The sequence below is a fragment of the Capricornis sumatraensis genome, chromosome 22, assembly GCF_032405125.1.
Source record: "Capricornis sumatraensis isolate serow.1 chromosome 22, serow.2, whole genome shotgun sequence".
In the NCBI taxonomy this organism is placed as follows: domain Eukaryota; kingdom Metazoa; phylum Chordata; class Mammalia; order Artiodactyla; family Bovidae; genus Capricornis; species Capricornis sumatraensis.
In genome coordinates this window covers 8,612,571-8,633,385 of record NC_091090.1, presented here as the reverse complement: position 1 = coordinate 8,633,385, position 20,815 = coordinate 8,612,571, and the positions used below count along the sequence as shown (strand labels likewise).

The window sequence follows — 20,815 nt, the reverse complement described above, 5'->3', positions numbered from 1 at the left end:
CTTATGTTAGCCGAGACATGGGGACAACCTAAATGTCCATCAGCAGATGAACGGCTAAAGAAGACATAGCATCAATACACACATATGATGGAAGATTACTCGGCCATAAAAAGAACAGGGGAATGCCATCTGCACCCACCCGGATGGACCTAGAGATTATCACAGTGAGCCAAGTCAGACGGAGAGTGACAGATACATGATATCATTTATATGCGGAACCTGAAAATACTGACACAAATGAACTTGTTCACAAAACAGAAACAGACATACAATACAAACATCACTAAACGGGAAATGCTAAGGGCTGGAATAAACTGAGTTTGGGATCAAGAAAGTACACACTGCCGTAGAGAAAGTACACAGTCACATGGACCTGCTGTACAGCCCTAGGACCTCTACTCAGTATTCTGTAATAACTAACCTATCAGAAAAGAATTTGAAAAAGAGTATAGATACATGTATAACTCAATCATTTTGCTGTACCCCTTAAACTAACAAAGTACTGTTAATCAACTATAAAAGTTTTTTTAAAGTTTTGCTATATTGTCTAAATTAAAACTTAAGTATGTTCTTTGCAAACCACACAACCAGTCCCCACTCCCAAGACGCTAACACACCTGCCACGGAGAGCGGGTCTTCGCTCAGACTGGGAGGAGCTGTTCCAGAGTGAAAGTAACGGGAATGTACTAGGGAGCGATGCCTCCAAGTCTATTAGGAGACCTTTGTTTAGAACACGCCCACGAGACCAGAGGCGAGGACATCGCACACTTACTTACCCAGCGTTTTCTGGATGTCATTCTTGGCGGGAAGGAGAGATGCCCTGGAGTCTAACAACACCTCAGCTGTTTTCTTCAGTTTCTCTACAGCCACCTGCTGACTTGATATCTGTCCCTGCAGAGCCTGGAGAATCAAATGCCTCAATTACACTCAGTAGGACTGAATAACAGATTTGCAGCATGAAAAAAAGGTGCACGGTAAGACAAAGCGAAATCGGCCAGAGATTTGCCATCAGCAGAAACTGACACCAGAACTCTGAGAATCAGGCCAGGTATAAAGCGGCACTAGGAACCAGCAGCCACTTGGGATCATCCAGATTCATTCAGTCCTGGAATAAACCCTCAGCATCTGCTCACGATAAACAGCCTCAGTCCTGATCCTCAGACACTCCACCCTCAGGCCGAGTTCCCCAAAACCTCCAGAAAACAAAGACAAACGAGAAACAAACAACAAAAATCCTCTGGGGCCATTTCAGACCCCAGGTAAGGAGATAGTTAAGGGTTCTCAGCACATCCTGACTCAATGCTGAGTCATATTCATTTCCATCAATGAAACAGAAGTTATTTAACATCAGACCAATTTCAAAAAAGCTTGCTGTATTATGAAAGATACAAAGATCACACAGATACAAAGCTCAGCCACTGGATCCTCTGGTCTAAGGCAGGAAGTGGTGAGTGCCAAAGGTGAGTAAGGAAAGCTGGGCGGGGAGAACTCCCGTGGGGTGGGCTGGGCCGGGTCTGGGGAAGGGGCGGCTCCGGGCCTGCTCCCGGGCTGCACGGTCCCCAGGTGGTGTCTCCCTGCTCCTTCCCATCTGCAAACCAGGCAGCAAGCCCTGACGATTTCAGCTGCTTCACCTTTGTTTAAACTCGGGCTCCTGCTCTGTATTTTCGAACCACAGGAGGATGATCTCTCACTTCACTGGAAAAAGCCTCCTAACCACATGCTCTCCCTCCAGTCTCTTCCCCAATACAGTCCCCAGTGCGTTTGATGGAAGACACACACCCGGCTTCATGACTCAGCTCTGAAAATCGTTCATGGGTTCCTCATGCTTCAGAATAAGGGGGATACTGGAACTTTCTGTCCATGGCCCACGGAAATCTATTCCTTAGTTCTATCTTCAGTTTCATCTTTATCCACCTCCGGTCCCAGGTGTGGCCCATGACACAGCTATCCCTCAAAGATTCACTCTTCCTGGACCCAAGGCCCCAGCATCTCTACGCACTGACCTTGGCAGGCAACCCTGAGCTTGGCTCTAACCTTGAACATTCAGCCTGGGGGCCTCCCTGTCTCTTCCCACCCCAGCCTGGGACACTGCCCCGAGGAGCTCCCAGATTTGCCCTGTGAATATCACTGCATTGATCTGTCTCTTCTATCAAACTGGAACCTCCGTGTGAACTAGGAATTGATACTATCCAAGTTCCGGTACTACTGCCCCACCCAGCGCTGGTCACATAGCACTGATGGAAGTTTCTGGAATAAATGAGTAAATGAATAAGCAAATAAATGAAGATATAAGGTGTAACGTTTTAAAAGCTCCTCTATTTTAGCCTCCAGCAACAACAACAAAAATCAAATGCCTAAAGCCGATGGCAAAAATCTCCTCAATTAACTCCCATATCCAAGAAGCTGTGATAATACACAAGTTGCTGCACATATGTCCAAAGGTTCAACAAAAAAAGGGCCAGCTTGGGACCTGTGATCTGAGTACCAGATCCTACAGGTGATCTAAGAGACCAAAGAACCCGCATCCAAAGGGTCATTTTGGGAAATTCTTCCACAGGTTTAGTTGCCATTAACGGTAAGAAATTTCTCAAAACAGGAACTTCACCTAAAATGGACTGAAATCTAAGCCACACAGACAGCTTATTCACTTCACACAGGTTTATAGGAAATGAAGCAAGTTTAAAGGTACCTCCAAAAAGAGTATTCTTTAGAATGTGAGTTCCCCAAAGTCAGAGACAGGGTTTTAACACCTTTTGTCTTCACAAAACCTAATAGCTGACCTAGCATATAAATGTCTCTGAATGAATGAATTCATGAAAAAGTGATCATGGTTTTATAAAAATATCCTATACCAACGATGGCCCTACCGACCATCCTAAAACTTGAAAAACAGATTACAAAAAAGCATCTCTTCTTTACCTTTCTCTTCAAAACATCCACACCTTTTCTCTTCATAATTATGTTCAAGACAGTCAATAGGTTTCAGTCCCTAACAAGGTAGGTCCTATCACTTTATGGCAAATGGAAGAGGGAAAAGTGGAAACAGTGACAGATTTTATTTTCCTGGGCTCCAAAATCACTCTGGATGGTGACTGCAGCCATGAAATTAAAGCAAGCATTTAATTTCTTAATGCAAGCAAGCATTTCTTGCTTCTCAGAAGAAAAGCTATGACAAACCTAGACAGCGTATTAAAAAGCAGAGACATCACTTTGCTGTCAAAGGTCCATAAGGTGAAAGCTATGGCTTTTCCAGTAGTCACATATGGATGTGAGAACTGGATCATAAAGAAGGCTGAGTGCCTAAGAATTGCTGCTTTTGAACTGTGGTGCTGGAGAATACTTTGAGAGCCCCTCAGACAGCAGACCGTGAAGGACAGGGCTGCCTGGCAGGCTGCAGTCGCTGGGGTCACAAAGAGTCGGAGCCGACTTAGTGGCTAAACAACATGTTACCAGCTTTTGATTTAGCCACGGTAGCAGTTCATAATGCTACGAAACTGCGAACTGAAGCATCCAATGGGCGCCATATACTGCTTTAATGGACTTCGATTAAATTAAGACACGAAAGCAGCATCCGTGACAGGGAACAACGCAGGATGACGACCTTGGCTTCCAGCCTGGGCCAGAAAAGAGTGAAGTTTACAAAGCCACGGGCAGCTGTCCAGCTCACAAAAGTCTCCGTGCACGCATCACCCTTCCCGAGATCAGAGCAAGCAGGGAAGGTCGACGCCATCCATGGGACACGGCCCCATGCCTGGCTCCAAACCCAGGCCTCTACCTGGGTCCCAGGGTCTTGTCTTTCTATGCTTCACGTGGAACTAAAAATCTCATTTTGTCCACTGACTTTGAAAAGCAGCATTCTAGCCCAGTGGTATCAGACTACCTACAGGACAGCCAATGGTGATTTGAAAAATAACACTACTAACAGTGTGCTATTGGCCTAAAAGATTTCAAATGAACCCACTGGGTGCCCCAAATTGTATTCATCACACAACAGAATATAAGTAGAAGTTAGTATTGAAAATGTAGAAAAGACTGATTATTTTGTAGTAGTCAGGTGTCTGTATTATTGTTAAAAGACAAATGATTGCAAGACGTTGTTGGTAAAAGGCAAGAAAGGGAGACTCCTTAGTCCTCATGAAAACGCATCCTCACTACCTGTTGAGATCACTGGTGAGGAACACATCGCCACGTGCCAGGAAAAACTCTTAATCACACAATTAATTTCTAAAATGATGCTGTGGCTTAATTGGAATTCGTTCTCCTTGGAGACATTCCTCTCTCTTTCCATTTCTTTGGCTGCCTTAAGAGGAGTCTTCTTCCTCTGTACGAACCAAGGAAGTCTTCAGGTTTTAGAATTAATCCACGTTTCTATTTCATTAAAAAGCCATAGCGTCCATTTCACTTTTTTTTCCTTTAGTTATATTAACACTACTTTTATACAGGATGTAATCAGTTTGTTAGTATAGACCTAACTAAAAATGTATTTCTGTTTCATATAGTTTCCAATGCTAAAAATACCTAACTTCCTAATTAAATGAAATACCGGCAATCTTAATAACCATCAGCTCCTGACATTTCCTATTAAAATAATGGCCTTTAAGTCACAACATCTCCTCTGCCAGCATACACTGTCCTTGGACCTGTCATCCAGCGGGGACTGAAAACTTCATTTTGATGGATCTGTTCTCGGGCTTGTGGGCAAGAGAGAAACACACACACACGCGCACACACACACACACACACACACGCGCGCGCACACGAGCCTCAGGACTGAGAATGTTACCCCTGACATGGGGAAGCTACATCCTGTGGGGCTGGCCTGGCTCGGGCCACAGGTAGCGCTGGGTCAGCCCCTTCCGGGGGCCTGCCCTCTAGCCCCAGGCCCTCCCGTCTCTGCTTAGCTTTAAGCTGCCACACTTTACCCCAGGGAACGACACAGCACTCCTCCTGCCAAAAGACACTGGCCTCACACAATACCTAATGGTCAGTAAAGTCAGTAGAGGACCTGCTTCTCTCGTTAACAGCACAGTGATTTCCGACTCTGTAACGAACAGATGCAACCAAATCTGAAGGGCGGTGGTTTCACTGGCACTAATGCTCACTTTCTATCAAGCTGAGAATAATCTATTGCTATTCACCTGTTAGAAGGAAACACAGAATAGGTTTTAGAAATGAAACATACAAACTCAAATTGTTTTTCTTCCTTTTTAGGTCTCATGGCCTGGCGTGTGGGATACTAGTCTCCTGGCCTGCCATCCACCTGTGCCTCCTGCAGTGGAAGCATGAAATCTTAACCACTGGACCACCAGGGACATCCCTCAAAATCAGAATTACTGGTCGCATGAAAGGAGAAGAACATTTTTCAAAAGTTCTCTCCCCTTACATGCGGATTTGAAAATATACCTGAAATGTACGAAATGGGCTGGACTCTCTGGGCCACTGGGGGTGTGGCTGAGACCCCACAATTACACAGTCCCCCAGCAACCCTGCACATTCAGAAGGGCAGGCGGCTTCTCCGAGAAGCGGGCGAGGTGACAACTGAAGTGTGCACCTCTGTGAATCAGAGGGCAACTCAACAGGAGGCCACGTGGAGTGTGACAGTGACTGTCCCCTGGCCCCCATCCATTCGTGGACGCTCATCGAGGACCCACGGGGGCCCCGGCATGCAGCAGTGAGCAAAGTAGACCAAGGGTCAGTCCTGCGGACGTCAGAGCCAACGAAGGAGAAAGATGACAAACAAAACAAGTCAGAGCAGACCACAGCTGGTCCAGGCAGGACTGGAGTATAAGCTGTGTCTGGGCAGGAGGAGGTGGGGGATATCAACCATGACAGCAGTGTCAGACCAGCTAAACCAGAGCAGAAGAAAGAGAAATGGACAGACATCGGAAGACCAAGTCAGGAGGCCCATGGAGGGACACGCACACCTTCCTAGACTCTCTTCCCTTGCCCTGCGGGCAGGATCACACAAGTCGGGGGAAAGCAAGGTTTCCTGTGGGACTACCGCGGGGCTGGATCTCTCCCTCCCTCTCGTTTCTCTTACCTTCATCTCTTCCAGCTGACGCTGCAAGTTTTTAGGGTCCACGGCAATGGGCTCGGATAAGTGTCTGCTGGCTGTGGCCTCGCAGGCCTGGAGCCCAGAAAGAAGCCCGCACGAGGCGTCCTCGTAGTGCTGGTATTTATCCACCAGGTCTTTGAGGTTATTCCCAAGGACATTGCACTGAGAATCAAACAAAGGAAGAGTGGGAATCAAAATCTGCTACTTCTGTACACAATCTTCAGGACCTAGGAGACATGCCACCTGTAAGACACCAGACTTCAACCACAGTGAGCAAAACCTACAGAGCAAAGAGTTTCTCCTTTATATGCAGATGCTTCCTCTAACCACTCAGAAAGTCACCATAAACACAAGGAGACAGATTATATTTATGCCAGTTCAAAACCATTCAGGGCTGAGTCTTCAGCCAGACTGAGGACCCTAGGTGTCAGTCATCAGAGGGGCTCGTCTCACAGAGTTGACACACCAGGCGTAGAGTGTACATCAGACAGAGGGATGGTCTCCGTGCTTCATGGATCACGTCTCTATGCTGCACAAGACTGATCAACACGAGGAGGGAAGAATCCAGACCAGGAGAAAGAAAAGGCCAACAGCCAACGATGCTCCACAAGCCATGGGGGCAGCCTGGTCAGCCCGTTCAGCTTATGCTCTCAACTGGGACATGTTTTCTCTGTTTTATTTCTTTCGCTGTTTTTAAACAAAATTCTCTTACTGGTCCACAAGAATAATAGAAATGGAAACTGTCTCTTAGCCACTCAGTATTAAAATAATACTAATCAAATATATGTGTAAAGCAAACACTTGTGAAGTGAATTTTAACAGATGAAGATTCCTTTCTCAAGTTTGAGGCTGCAAAGCACTCTATAGTTACAGTTCATATTTCATTTGCTCAGTCGTGTTTGACTCTTTGCCACCCGATGGACTGCAGCATGCCAGGCCTCCCTGTCCGTCACCAACTCCTGGAGTTTACTCAAACTCATGTCCACTGAGTTGGGGATGCCATCCAAACATCTCTTCCTCTGTCGTCCCCTTCTTCTCCCGCCTTCAATCTTTCCCAGCATCAGGGTCTTTTCAAATGAGTCAGCTCTTTGCATCAAGTGGCCAAAGTATTAGAGTTTCAGCTTCAGCATTAGTTCTTCCAATGAACACCCAGGACTGATCTCCTTTAGGATGGACTGGTTAGATCTCCTTGCAGTCCAAGGGACTCGGAAGAATTTTCTCCAACACCACACTTCAAAAGCATCAATTCTCGGCGCTCAACTTTTTTTATGGTCCAAATCTCACATCCATACATGACTACTGGAAAAACTATAGCTTTGACTAGACGGACCTTTGTTGGCAAAGTAATGTCTCTGCTTTTTAATATGCTGTCTAGGTTGGTCATACGGAGAAGGCAATGGCAACCCACTCCAGTACTCTTGCCTGGAAAATCCCATGGGCAGAGGAACCTGGAAGGCTGCAGTCCACGGGCTTGCTGAGGGTCGCACACAACTGAGCCACTTCACTTTCACTTTTCACTTTCATGCACTGGAGAAGGAAATGGCAACCCACTCCAGTGTTCTTGCCTGGAGAATCCCAGGGACGGAGGAGCCTGGTGGGCTGCCGTCTACAGGTTAACACACAGTCGGACACAACTGAAGCGACTTAGCAGCAGCAGCAGCAGGTTGGCCATAACTTTTCTTTCGAGGAACAAGCGTCTTTTAATTTCATGGCTGCAGTCACCATCTGCACTGATGTTGGAGCCCCAAAAATAAAGTTTCCATTGTTTCTTCATCTATTTGCCATGAAATCATGAGACCAGATGCCATGATTTTAATTTTCTGAATGCTGAGTTTTAAGCCAAATTTTTCACTCTCCTCTTTCACTTTCATCAAGAGCCTCTTTAGTTCTTCTGTGCTTTTGGCCATAAAGGTGGTGTCATCTGCATATCTGAGGTTATTGCTATTTCTCCCGGCAATCTTGATTCCACCTTGCGCTTCTTCCAGCCCAGCATTTCTCATGATGTACTCTGCATAGAAGTTAAATAAGCAGGATGACAAAATACAGCCTTGGTGTACTGATTTTCCTATTTGGAACCAGTCTGTTGTTCCATGTCCAGTTCTAACTGTTGCTTCTTGACCTGCATACAGATTTCTCAGGAGGCAGGTTAGGTGGTACGGTATTCCCATCTCTTGCAGAATTTTCCACAGTTGGTTGCGGCCCACACAAAGGCTTTGGCAAAGTGAATAAAGCAGAAGTAGATGTTTTTCTGGAACTCTCTCGCTTTTTTGATGATCCAGCGGATGTTGGCAATTTGATCTCTGGTTCCTCTGCCTTTTCTAAATCCAGCTTGAATATCTGGAAGTTCACAGTTCACATACTGTTGAAGCCTGGCTTGAAGAATTTTGAGCATTACTTCACTAGCGTGTGAGATGAGTGCAATTGTGCGGTAGTTTGAGCATTCTTTGGCATTGCCTTTCTTTGGGACTGGAATGAAAACTGACCTTTTCCAGTCTTGTGGCCACTGCTGAGTTTTCTGAATTTGCTGGCATATTGAGTGCAGCACTTTCACAGCATCATTCTGTAGGATTTGAAATAGCTCAACTGGAATTCCATCACCTCCACTAGCTTTGTTCACAGCGATGCTTCCTAAGGCCCACTTGACTTCACATTCCAGGATGTCTGGCTCTAGGTGAGTGATCACACCATCGTGATTATCTGGGTGGTGAAGATCTTTTTGTATAGTTCTGTGTATTCTTGCCACCTCTTCTTAATATCTTCTGCTTCTGTTAGGTTCATACCATTACTGTCCTTTATTGTGCCCATCTTTGCATGAAATGTTCCCTTGGTATCTCTAATTTTCTTGAAGAAATCTCTAGTCTTTCCCATTCTGTTATTTTCCTCTATTTCTTTGGACTGATCACTGAGGAAGGCTTTCTTATCTCCCCTTGCTATTCTTTGGAACTCTGCATTCAAATGGTTGTATCATTCCTTTTCTCCTTTGCCAAAGTACTCTGCTTAGAACCAAAATACACACACCACCTGCTGGTCAAAATGGGTAGTACAGAATTTTATAGTCAGGGCTGCCTGGAAACCACACATGAACTAAGTATATAACTTTACATTCTTAATTTTTAAATATGTATTGTAGAAGTAAAGCAGATGAATAGGACTGATGGAAGCAAGATGAAAATGCCTTATTTTCCCTGCTTCAGCTTTCAAATTTCTTGCTTCTAATTCCAAAACTAAAATTAACAGGACAGAGTGAAAACTATAGGTACAGATTAAAAAGTTAAAAATGAAATAACCTTATTGCACAGAAAATGAAATCATAAAACAAAGTGAATACCGATGGAATCAGAGAAAATATTGGCAAATGATGAAACCAACAAGGGCTTAAATTCTAAAACATATAGACTGCTCACGTAACTCAATAACAAAACAAACACCAACTGAAAAATGGGGAGGACTAAATAGACATTTATCCAAAGAAGACATACAGATGGCCAAGAGGCACATGAGGAGATGCTCAACATCACTAAATATTAAGCGAAATGCAAATTAATATTACGAGGTTACCACCTGGCACCAGGCATAATGGCCATCATCAAAAAGTCTACAAATAATAAAAGCTGGAGAGGGTGTGGAGAAAACGAAACCCTCCTACACTGTTGGTGGGAATGTAAACTGGTGCAGCCACTATGGAGAACAGTAGGAAGTTGCCTCAAAAAACTAAAAATAGAGCTACCACCTAATCTAACAATACCACTCCTGGGCATAACATCCAGATAAGCACTCCAACCGCTATGTTCATAGCAGTGCTATTCACGATGGCCAAGACACGGAAACTACGTAAGTGTCCGTGGACAGAGACTAACAGTTAAAGAAGGTGTGGTCTATGTATACAGTGGAATATTACTCAGCCTGAAAAGGAATGAAATAATGCCATCTGCAGCAACATGGAGGGAGCTAGAGATGACCAGTGAAGTCAGTCAGGAAGAGAAAGACCAATGTCATATGATATCACTTGTATGCGGAATCTAAAATATGACGCAAAGTTGCCTGAGAAACAAAAGCAGAGTCATAGACACAGAGTCACAGACATAATCCCAGACTCCTAACCTTTCCCTCCCGCGCACCCAGAGGGAGGGAAAGGTTTGGAGTCTGGGATTAGCAGAGGTGAGCTATCTTACGCAGAGAGGATAAACCACATAGGACTGGGGACTATATTCAACGTCTGTGATGAACCGTAATGGAAAGAATATGAGAGAGAATGGACGCGCGTGTACCACTGAGTCACTCTGCCGTACAGCAGGAATTAACCTGACCTTGCAAATCAATTAGACGTCAGTTTTAAACACTGCACCTACCTTCGTGTAGAGGGCCCTGAAGCGCTCGGTGGCGCGGTCCAGCCGGCCCTGCACTTCTCTGTGGGCGGCAGAGGTGTCCACCTGGTCCCGATCAGCCCGGCCGCCTCCCTCTCTGCCGCTGCACGACTTGGCTGCCTCCAGCACCCTGTTGCCAGCGATGGTGATGTACCTCAAGTCTCCCTTGTGCGAAATGACGTCTTCCGAGAAGCTCTTCTGCCGCTTGAGCTTGGCCGTCAGCCCGCTGAGGTCGTCCGCGCCGGCCTCCAGGTTCTGCAGGTCCTGCTCTGCCTGCTGCAGCCACTGCTCAAACTCGCCGCAGTCGGCGTCGAACTTCTGCAGCTCCTCCTGCAGGGAGCGCGTCCGGCGCACCGCCGTCTCCGACGCGGCCAGCGCGCTTTCGAAGTGAGCCTTCAGCTCCGTCACGTTCCTCTGCAGCTTCTCCTTCTCCTCCGGGCACAGGTGGTGGCCCTGCGTCTCCAGCAAGGCCTGGGCCGCCTGCGTGGCTGCGAGGACCGCCTGGTGCTGGGCCGCGAGCTCCGCGTGCTGCGCCTGCGAGAGCGGCGGGGTCAGGGCGCGGGGTCTGCGCGCGCGGAACGCTCACCCCCCCCTCCCGCCACACCGCCCCGGGCGCCCAGCGTCTCCTCCACTGATGAGCTTCCCCACAGGAGGAGCACGCTCACCTCATCTTAGGATTTCCAGTCTTCTCTGGAAAGGACTTAGGCAAGCACACAGAACAAGTACCGTTTTGAGAAGTTTGGGGAGGAACGGCACAAATTACTCTTCCAACTTGAAAACAAGCACCCACCACCTGCTCTAGGTCGGCTGGTCCCTTCCTCATGAGCCCCTAAAGGGATGGGGAGCATCTTCACCTGATTATTGATCAAGGAAGTATGATGTTTGCTTACGAAATGATCTCGAAAAAAATAATAGGAAAAAAGAATCTATAATTTGAAAGCATCAAAAAAAAAAAAAAACCCATGAAGATAAGCAGTAAGCAAGAACAATACACATTTGGAGAAGCTCAAGAGAAGTCAGAGGAGCATGTACAATATAGGAGCATCTTGGAGCTGCTCCTGGGCTGGCGGAGGCCTGGTCTCCAAAGTGGAAAGAGGACAATACCCCACAGTCACAGATACGCTGAAAGGACCACAGGAAGCCACACGGGAAGAACACTGCCCGCAGAGCCTGGCACACCCAGGGATCCAAGTCCACCCTGGAGGCGGTGCACAAAGCAGGTCACAGGTGAGGGGCAGGTGGGTCACAGGTGTGCACAGCTACCCGCCCTGGGCCCTCAGGGCAGCTGCGCAGGCCTCAGGAGGCCAGGAGCCCTTCCTCTCCAGCCATAAGCAGCTTCTTCCATCCACCCCATCATGCCATTAAAATGTAGTAAAAAGCATAATGAAAAAGACACTACTGTATAAAGTGTATACATACGTATAACTAGATCACTTTGCTGTACCACAGAAACTAACCCAACACTGTAAATCAACTATACTTCAATTTTTAAAACGTGTAACCATCCTTTGGGGCCATTTCTGCATTTCTTGTGATGGCTTACTTGAAGCCAGACGTCTGATCCTAACCACTTCCAAACCCCCTCTGGGACCTGACTGTCCCAGCCCCGACCAGGCACCTGGCCTCCACCTCTACCCACCCCCACCCACGGGCACGCTGAGACCCCTTTCTCCAGCTGCTCTCCTGTCTGGCTCCAGCTCTACCCCCAAATACTTGCCTGGCAACCCCCATCTCCCCTAAGTCTTGCCACAAATCTCCCTCTCCTGTCTGGCCCTTCTCTGATGATCCTATTAACCCTGAAGGAGGGCCCCGACCCCACACTCACCCACCCATACCCAACTCAACTCAGTAGGAAGTCGGCCTCCCAGCACCCACAGAATGCAGATGGTTACTGCCTACCTAGTCATCCTCTGCCCCGCAGGCAAGCACCAGGATGGGATTCATTCTGCTCATGACTGACAAAAGAGCTGGCACCCAGGGGCTGAGAAAAGATCACGCCAGCCATCAAATGAACAGGGCCGAGGAGCTGTGGGGCAGCTCGTTCTGAAAAGTCTGATCCCAGACATCAGCAGAGAACAGGCTCACCAGTCCTGGTCCCCACCGCCTGTAACAACACCTGCCGCGTGGCAGACATATGCAAGGACTTCTCTCTCAGTGACTTTTCTCCCACAAGTGATGTCTTCCACACGTGAGTTACAGTCACAGGACGCCTCCGTCTGGTAGGTTGGACAGGTGTAATTATACCTATAGGTCACCCGGTCCGTCCTTCCCTCTGACAGATGAGGCGAGAAAGGCTGCAGGTGGGGAAGCACCGAGCCCAGGACGCGTGGCACAGAGAGAGAGCTAGCCCCAGAGCCCTGCGTTCCCGAGCCTCTGGGCCATCTCTCCGCTCTGCCAGGAGAGCAGGAATTTCTGAAGTTCCTCAGATTCCCATCTTCTCAGCAGTAAGACGTGCAGAAGGACAAACGTCGTACTGTGGCCAAAAACAAGGGTTTCCTGAGCAGCACCTGTGTGTCTGGCCCACCCTGGTATTTTTCACTCCTTGGGTAGAGTTCCTACCCTTTCCTGACTCCTCTGTAACTGACTCACAAGGTTCCTTTAGGAAATCATTGCATTTTTCATTTTAAGAGGCAATTACAGTCAGGTTTTGAAATAACCTCTTGAAATTGTGATGTAATGAACACCCCCACTCTTCTTCTGGTTTACTTTCTAATTCCTGTAACAGCAAAGCTTCTCAGAGAGCACTCTGTTCCCAAGACGCCAAAGACAAAGGCTCAGAGGCAAACAGCAGAACCACAAACGTTTCTGAAACCCACCAAAAGCCAAACAAACACTCTCTAAAAACAGCTTTCAAACGCCCCCTTGGCTCCTGGAACAGCATTCACATCAGCTCTGACTTCCTTCATGCAGTGAGCTTTCACTCCTCTCCTCCACAGCACCTTCACCAAAACAGCCAAGCTGAGGTCTGCAGAGGACGCACATGAACGCAAGAGGACACAGCAGGCACACACTGGAATTCAGCAGAGGGCCTCACAGCCTAGGCTTAAACCCAAACTCCATCCCTCGCTAGCATCGTGACCTGGCCGAGCCAGCTCATCCTGTAAGTTACTTTTCCCATCTGTTGCTGTTCAGTAGCTAAGTTGCCTGGCAACCCCCATCTCCCCTAAGTCTTGCCACAAATCTCCCTCTCCTGTGTGTCCAACTCTTTCGCAACCCCATGGACTACAGAAGCCAGGTTACTGTGTCCATGGGATTTCCCAAGCATTCCCAAGTATTCCAGGAATACTGGAGGGGGTTGCCATTTCCTTCTCCAGGGGACTGTCCCGACCCAGGGATCAAAGCCAGGTCTCCTGCACTGGCAGGTGGATTCTTTACCACGGAGCCACCAGGGAAGCCTTCCCCATCTGTAAAATGAGAAGAGTAATAATATTAACAATAATAACCTCATCACTACTATAATTATATTCTCATTTTACAGAGTGGTGGAGAGGACGAAAGGGACAAAGGGATGAGTCAAGCTGGGAAGAGCTCTGAAGCTTGCCTGGACCACTGTCACCGCTCTATGAATGCTATTATTGTTATTGCTGTTAATTCCTTACAACTCTGCTTTACAGAGAAGAACCCCACATCTAATGAGGTAGTTCTCATTGCTTTTGACTTGTTTACAATTCTCAGCACAACTTATTCTGACATGATGAGCCTAGAAAAAAAGGACTTTACTCTCAAGGGTCCCTAAACTTTGAAGGGACAACTCTCGTGCTAAGTTCTTCCTATCTTTATAGACCCCAAAAGAGACTCTAACAATATCCTGTTTGAAACAACGCACCTTCATCTTCTGGTACTGCTGGTTCAGGTTCTCCTCGGTGGTCCCGACATGCCCGTCAACATCCGTGTCCAACAGGTTACCATTAAATTCGTCCTCTTCTCCCATCATCGACTTGCTATCACCCTCTTGAAAGTGCGTCCCGTTCTGCTCAATGATCTGTTTCGGCTCCATCGCTGCCCGTCCTGAGTCTCTGTCGACATTTGCCAACCAGTCCAAGAGGTTTTCGATTTTGGTTTTGCTCTCTTCCAGCTGCTTCGCAGCCACAACCTGGGCAGGAAAGGTCACAATAGGTAACCTTGAACATGGGCCGAGGCATGGGTATTTAGATATTCCGAAAGCAAATAGTAAGATCACTAAAAAATCAGAGTGGGGAAACAAACCAGACCCATGCTGAAAACTCAACATGATGAAATTAAGTCTTACAGCCAACTGGTAGTTACTCTGAAGTTTCCATTGTTCTTAAAATACATTCCAAAATTATAACTGATGAGACCTCACACATCTCACAAGTAGAAATTTCCACAATCCCACTTAGATTTTTTTTTTTTAAGTCCAACAAAGCCTACACACTACTATATGTAAAAGAAATTAAGCCACAAGAAGGGAATCCCCCGGCAGTCCAGAGGTTAGGACTCGATACTTTCACTGCCGAGGACACAGGTTTGATGCCTTATCAGAGAACTGTGCAAGCTGCGAGGCCAAAAAAAAGCTACAAGGATATATGGTCCAGCACAGGGAATACAGCCAATATTATATAATCACTACATATTGAATATAACCTTTAAAGGCTGTGAGCCACTATGCTGTACACCTGCAACTTCTAAAATATCGCACATCAACTTTGATTTTAAAAAAATTTAAGTTCAGCAAGGCCTATTCTTCAAATCTGGTCAATTACATACATGAAAACCCAAAATTCTAGTCTCTGTGCTAATCATTGCTTTGACCTCCTGACAGCAGGTAACACATAAAGGCCCCGGAGAGCCTCGTCATTCTCAACAAAGCCGCAGGAGCGGGCACCACACATCTGAATAAGGACCTTTTCCGTTTCCTCTCGGATTGCTGTCGTCACAACCTTGTCCAGCTCTTTCTTTGACTGTTCCGCCTTTACAGTCAGCTGCTCACACTTCATCTTAGCTTCATTCAGTTTCTGTTCAATCACAGCCTTATCTTCTCGTGACAGCTTTTCACCACTCTCTTTTAAGAAATTCTCTGTGTTTTTCACTATTTCTGCCAATGCCTGCGCACTTCCTTGCATATCCTTCTGTAATTCCTTTTAACACAGAAGAAAAAAAAAATTTAGTAAATTAGTAAACCTATTTAATTCTTTCAAAACCATCATTCTGAAAGTGGGGGTAGGTGTGCGCAGAGGAGAACACATACAAGGCATACAGGTTGAAAAAGCATATCAATACCATGTTCATCTGAATGGTTTTATTTAAATCATAATATTTAATGCAATTTGAAACCTCAAAGAACATTAAAGAAAGGTATAAGATTTGCATGGTTAATAAATGGATGTGGTTTGTAAAACACTGAAAACAAATATTTAGTATATAATCTTTACAAATTTGTACACATCAGATTTGTTTACATTATGTGAGTACATAATAAAAGTTTTAAAATACATGTTAATATTATCAATTGTTTAAAACATTAATTCTTTAACATCTATCTACTGCTCAGAATAAAAACAAATAATTCCCTAAATTATGAGCTAAGTGGTTCCTAAGATAATTTCCAAATAAAGACAATTTTTTCTTCTAAATGCCAGAGTTCTATAAAATATAATGTTTGCTTCTTTGCCCTGGCTGCTAGGAAGCTCAGAGTAAGATCTCTCAACTAATACAGCTTTCCTCTCATTAGATTTCTCTATGTAATTCTTCCTCCTTTTTTCACCCATAATAATTTCATTCTCTACACTGGGAAGGACTGGGGGCAGGAGGAGAAGGGGACGATGGAGGATGAGATGGCTGGATGGCATCACTGACTCGATGGACGTGAGTTTGAGTGAACTCCGGGAGTTGGTGATGGACAGGGAGGCCTGGTGTGCTGCGATTCATGGGGTTGCAAAGAGTCGGACACGACTGAGCGACTGAACTGAACTGAAATTGTACTATGTTTAAGTCCTCATGTTATTTTCCTTAAATTATGATTTAAGGCTCCCCAAATTTTTCTGGGAAGTATCTGAATTGAAAGAGACAGTGTTTAGTTGTCCCAGCATCACCAAGTGAAGAGGCTTTTTCTCCTTGTATATTCTTGCCTCCTTCGTCATAACTAATTGACTGTAAGTGTGTGGGTCTATTTCGAGACTCTATTCTGTCCCATTGATTTCTGTGTCTGTTTTGTGCCAACGCCATCTCGTTTTATGGCAATAGCTTTGCAGGACAGTTTGAAATCCAGAAGCAAGATATCTCTAGCTTTGTTCTTTTTCAAGATTGCTTTGGCTATTCAAGGTCTTTTGTAGTTCCAAATAAACTTTAGGATTATTTGCTGTAGTTCTGTGAAAAATGTCATGGGTACTCTGATAGGGATCACACCGAATCTATAGATTTCTTTGGGTGGTATGGACAATGTTTACAATGTTAATTCTTCCAATCTATGAATACTATGTATAGAATACATAAAATATAAAAATATATTGTACAGCACAGGGAATATAGCCAACATATTAATTTTAAATGGAGTGTAATCTGTTAAATGTTGAGTCACTGTGTTCTGCGTCTGAAGCTAATATACTACTGTAATCAACTATACTTTAAAATAAATAAATAAATAAATATATATATTTTAAAAAGAGATACTTTTCACTGAGCCACTACTATACGGCATTAACTGCTGGTCCCCTGACATATAATATTTAATTCTGACAGTAACGCAGCAGTGGAAGTGTGAGCAACAAAGTCAGCGAGGCTCTGAGAGCTTGAGTTACAAATCTGGTAACACAGAGTCTGGGAGCAGAACCAGGAACTATCTCACAGCGAAGAGAATGTTCCTTCTCCTGACACCAAAATAAAGCTTTCTTTATCTGTTACTATTGCTTGTTCCTTGAAGGAAAAGAAAAAAAATCTCAGAGAACAATGAAAGGAAAAAAATGAACCTAAGAAAGACCAAGAACCCAAACTCATGGACGTGTCTCCTGATTTGTGAGTGACTGGTCTTCAGTGGATCCAGATTCTAACTCATCATACAAGGTTTTCTCCCACCTATCAAACTTCCTATATATATGTCTCCTCCATTCAACATCTCACCAAAACAGAGTCAAGAAAATTCCCTGGCTTGCTGGAGTTTGAAAAACAACTTTTAGTATAAAGTTTCAAGTTCAGATCTAGGGGTGCCTTGGGTGCACCCTGCCTCTGAAAAGGTAAAGGGATGACTACTTTCCAGTAGCCCCAACTGCTTTCCAAATACCAGTAATCCAACTCAACACAGACTCGACCCACGAACGCAAAGCTGGATTCTACCTCTTGCTTGGACTGGTACTTCTTTAATTCAGCCGTGCCGTCTCCAATCACGAAGGCTTCCTGGTGACCGATGAGGCGGTTTTCGGTTTGGGTGAGAAGGTCGCAAATGCCCTGCAGTTTCTCTTTGTACTCCTGCTGACGCTCGGCCACCAGCTGAAGGAAGGAAAACCACAGCTTCGTGAACTGGTCCCTAGCTCACTGCCATCATAGCTGTTTACCACAACACATTTTGCAAGTTTCGTCTACATAAGCGTCCCTACGTATGCTGTAAACACGATAGCAGTGGGGTGCACACTGAGCAAGTGACACAGAACGCGAGAGCGTGGCTCATGCAGCGGGGGGGAAGGCCACGCTTCGATGACACCGCTCAACAGAACACTGGCCACACATATGTGTAAGAGGTGGAGCTTCCGACCGACCGGAAGAAACATCCCATTTTCTGAAGCTCTTGAAACCTGCGACACACACAATTAATTCTGCAAAAGGATATCAAAACAGAAGTTAGCTGTGATCAGCCTGTGAGCATATATTCGTTATGTGTAGACAGGACATCATGCTGGAGACCACGCTTGTGCTTCCAGAGGAGATCGAAGGAGCTTTGCACGAGGGCTTGTGCCTTTATCACTGGGGCCAATTCTGTCCCCACCTCTACGCACTGTTCCTACTGAATGGACCACCCCAAACAATCCATCACATCATCCTGAGAGATTAATCGAGCCAGCGCTTGCATCTTTCGTCTTCCTATTAAATTCACTCTACCTGTTCACAGCCATGGGTCAGGCTGACTAGGAGCCTGACGCATGCCAGGAAAGGTCCTAAGAGTTTCAATTCTTCCTTCCACTGATGCCCACGATACTACTGGGTAAGCACTGCTACAGTCTCCAATCTCCCAGTGAGAAAACTGGTTCAGTGACTTGCCCTGGGTCCCCACAGTGGGTGAGTGCTGTAAACAGGGAGCAAGCTCAGGCAGCCTGGCTCCAGAGCCCAGTCCCATCCTGCTGGGCCACCCTTAACCTTCGCTCTCCATATGTTCATCAATTTATCCCTGGACATTTCTCAGTGCATACACATTTCTTCCTCCTAGGGAAAAAAAATTACAACTCTCCCCTAAAAGCAGTAGTCTGAGGGAGTCATGAAAATTAAAAGCCTTCTTAGGACCAAAAATACCTTTATATATTGTGGATTTGCTACATCATACCCTGTCCATTCACTGCCATTCCAGAAAACCCTTCCTGTCTTTGCCTGCCCACAGCCCCTGGGGGTCTACATTACAGGTTTCGCACTGAAGCATAAAGCCAAGAATTTCGACTCCACAAATAAAGGCAGACCTTCTGAAGATCGAGATCTTGTTCTAGCTGTAACTGAGCCTCTAAATGTTCCACCTGGGCAGTTACTGAGTCCTGCATGTCAAGGAAACCCTTCTGAGTTGTGTTTAAGAGCCTTAATAGCTGTCTGCTTTGGGTGGGAGACAGATCTTGGGCGTGTTCAGAGATGAAGAACTGCACGTCAAAGGCGGCGCTCTCCAGCTGCATCTTGGTGTGTCCGAGGTCTTTCAACACATTCTGTGAACAAAGTAGCACTAGTTACGAACAGCAAGTTAAGCCATAATAGAAAGTTTCTATCAACAGTAACACTTATTACAAAATATGGGGGCTTCCCAGGTGGCGCTGCTGCTGCTAAGTCGCTTCAGTCGTGTCCAACTTTGTGCGACCCCATAGACGGCAGCCCACCAGGTTCCCCTGTTCCTGGGATTCTCCAGGCAAGAACACTGGAGTGGGTTGCCATTTCCTTCTCCAATGCATGAAAGTGAAAAGTGAAAGTGAAGTCGCTCAGTCGTGTCTGACCCTCAGCGACCTCATGGACTGCAGCCTTCCAGGCTCCTCCATCCATGGGATTTTCCAGGCAAGAGTACTGGAGTGGGGTTCCATTGCCCTCTCCGTAGGTGGCGCTAGTGGTAAAGAACCCGGCTGCCAATGCGAGACATATGAGACTTGGGTTCAATCCCTGGGTCTGGAAGATTCCCTGGAGGAGGGAATGGGAACCCACTCCAGTATTCTTGCCTGGAGAATCCCATGGACAAAGGAGCCTGCCAGAGAAGTCCATGGGATCTCAAACAGCTGGACACAACTGAGTGACTAACACACACACACACTTTATCTTATTGATTTTGATACTTGCCTTGAGAAACTCCAAGCTTTGTTTTATGAGTTCAGCATCTCTAACTGTCATGATCTCCACATCCTTCACAGATTTGCTTGTCTCCAATATCCAACGTGAGAATGACTGAAGTTTATGCAGAAACTCTTCATGGGAAACGGCTAGTTTAGACTAGAAAATAAAAATTTCACGTTCATTTTTATCTTTCCCCACATTTTAAATTCCTACAAATAATGATCCTGTATTAAGGGCTTAACAAATTAAGAACAAATATTTCGTCTTATGACTAAATTTTCAAACCCTCAATTTTCTCCCAAAGGCTAGATGTGACTTAGTGCGAGACACACCGGTACCTACCACCTCGGAATCAATCGCCAGCGTGATGTGGTTCATTCTTTCTGAAGACGCGGCCTGGAGGGATGAGACGGCCGTCTGCAGGCTCTGGAGGCTCACACTCAGGTCCTCGAGGGGTCCCCTGGGGAAGTCACCCGGCACAGACTTTACAAATTCCTCCGCCAGGGTCATGTCTTTTCTTAAAATCACACCAATTGGAGCCAATCCCAATTCAAATGTCTGCAGAAAAAAATACGTATCTCGTATCTATTTAGTGAGAAACACAAGTATAACTAACACTCAAAATAGACAAGTACTTTTCTTAATTTTCCAAATTAACATTAGCTGACCACCCTCCATAACCATCAGCAGATGACTCTTACCTCCAACTGTTTCAGCTGGTCTCTCAAAGCTTCTAGACTGCCATCCTGGGAGTCCTGGCTGCCGAAGGGGGGCTTCATGTCTTGAAGCAAAGCCAAATACTCGCACATCTTTGATCTGTGCTGTAAACACTGCTGTAGCTCCTTGGAAAACTGAAGATAAACGTGGACATTTCATTCAATCGGCTCTGTGCAGATTTTTCAAGCAAATAAAATATATGTGATTATTCCCAAAT

General features: G+C 45.8%; 1 protein-coding gene across 9 annotated transcripts in view; it reads right to left on the bottom strand.

Moving 5' to 3' along the window:
* DST (dystonin) overlaps positions 1-20,815 on the bottom strand; it is a 522,626-nt gene that overhangs the window by 128,131 nt on the left and 373,680 nt on the right. For 5 of the 9 annotated variants that reach the window (XM_068960486.1, XM_068960487.1, XM_068960488.1 and 2 more), the window contains 6 exons: positions 17,710-17,862; positions 15,285-15,518; positions 14,246-14,512; positions 10,405-10,953; positions 6,041-6,217; positions 777-900 (listed from right to left, as the gene is read on the bottom strand). In XM_068960486.1, coding sequence (XP_068816587.1) covers positions 777-900; positions 6,041-6,217; positions 10,405-10,953; positions 14,246-14,512; positions 15,285-15,518; positions 17,710-17,862 — 1,504 coding nt within the window. Of the gene's footprint in view, positions 1-776; positions 901-6,040; positions 6,218-10,404; positions 10,954-14,245; positions 14,513-15,284; positions 15,519-17,709; positions 17,863-19,037; positions 19,272-19,887; positions 20,038-20,223; positions 20,440-20,582; positions 20,733-20,815 lie in introns of all 9 variants that reach the window. The other 4 variants (XM_068960483.1, XM_068960482.1, XM_068960484.1 and 1 more) reach the window with 1 other exon arrangement.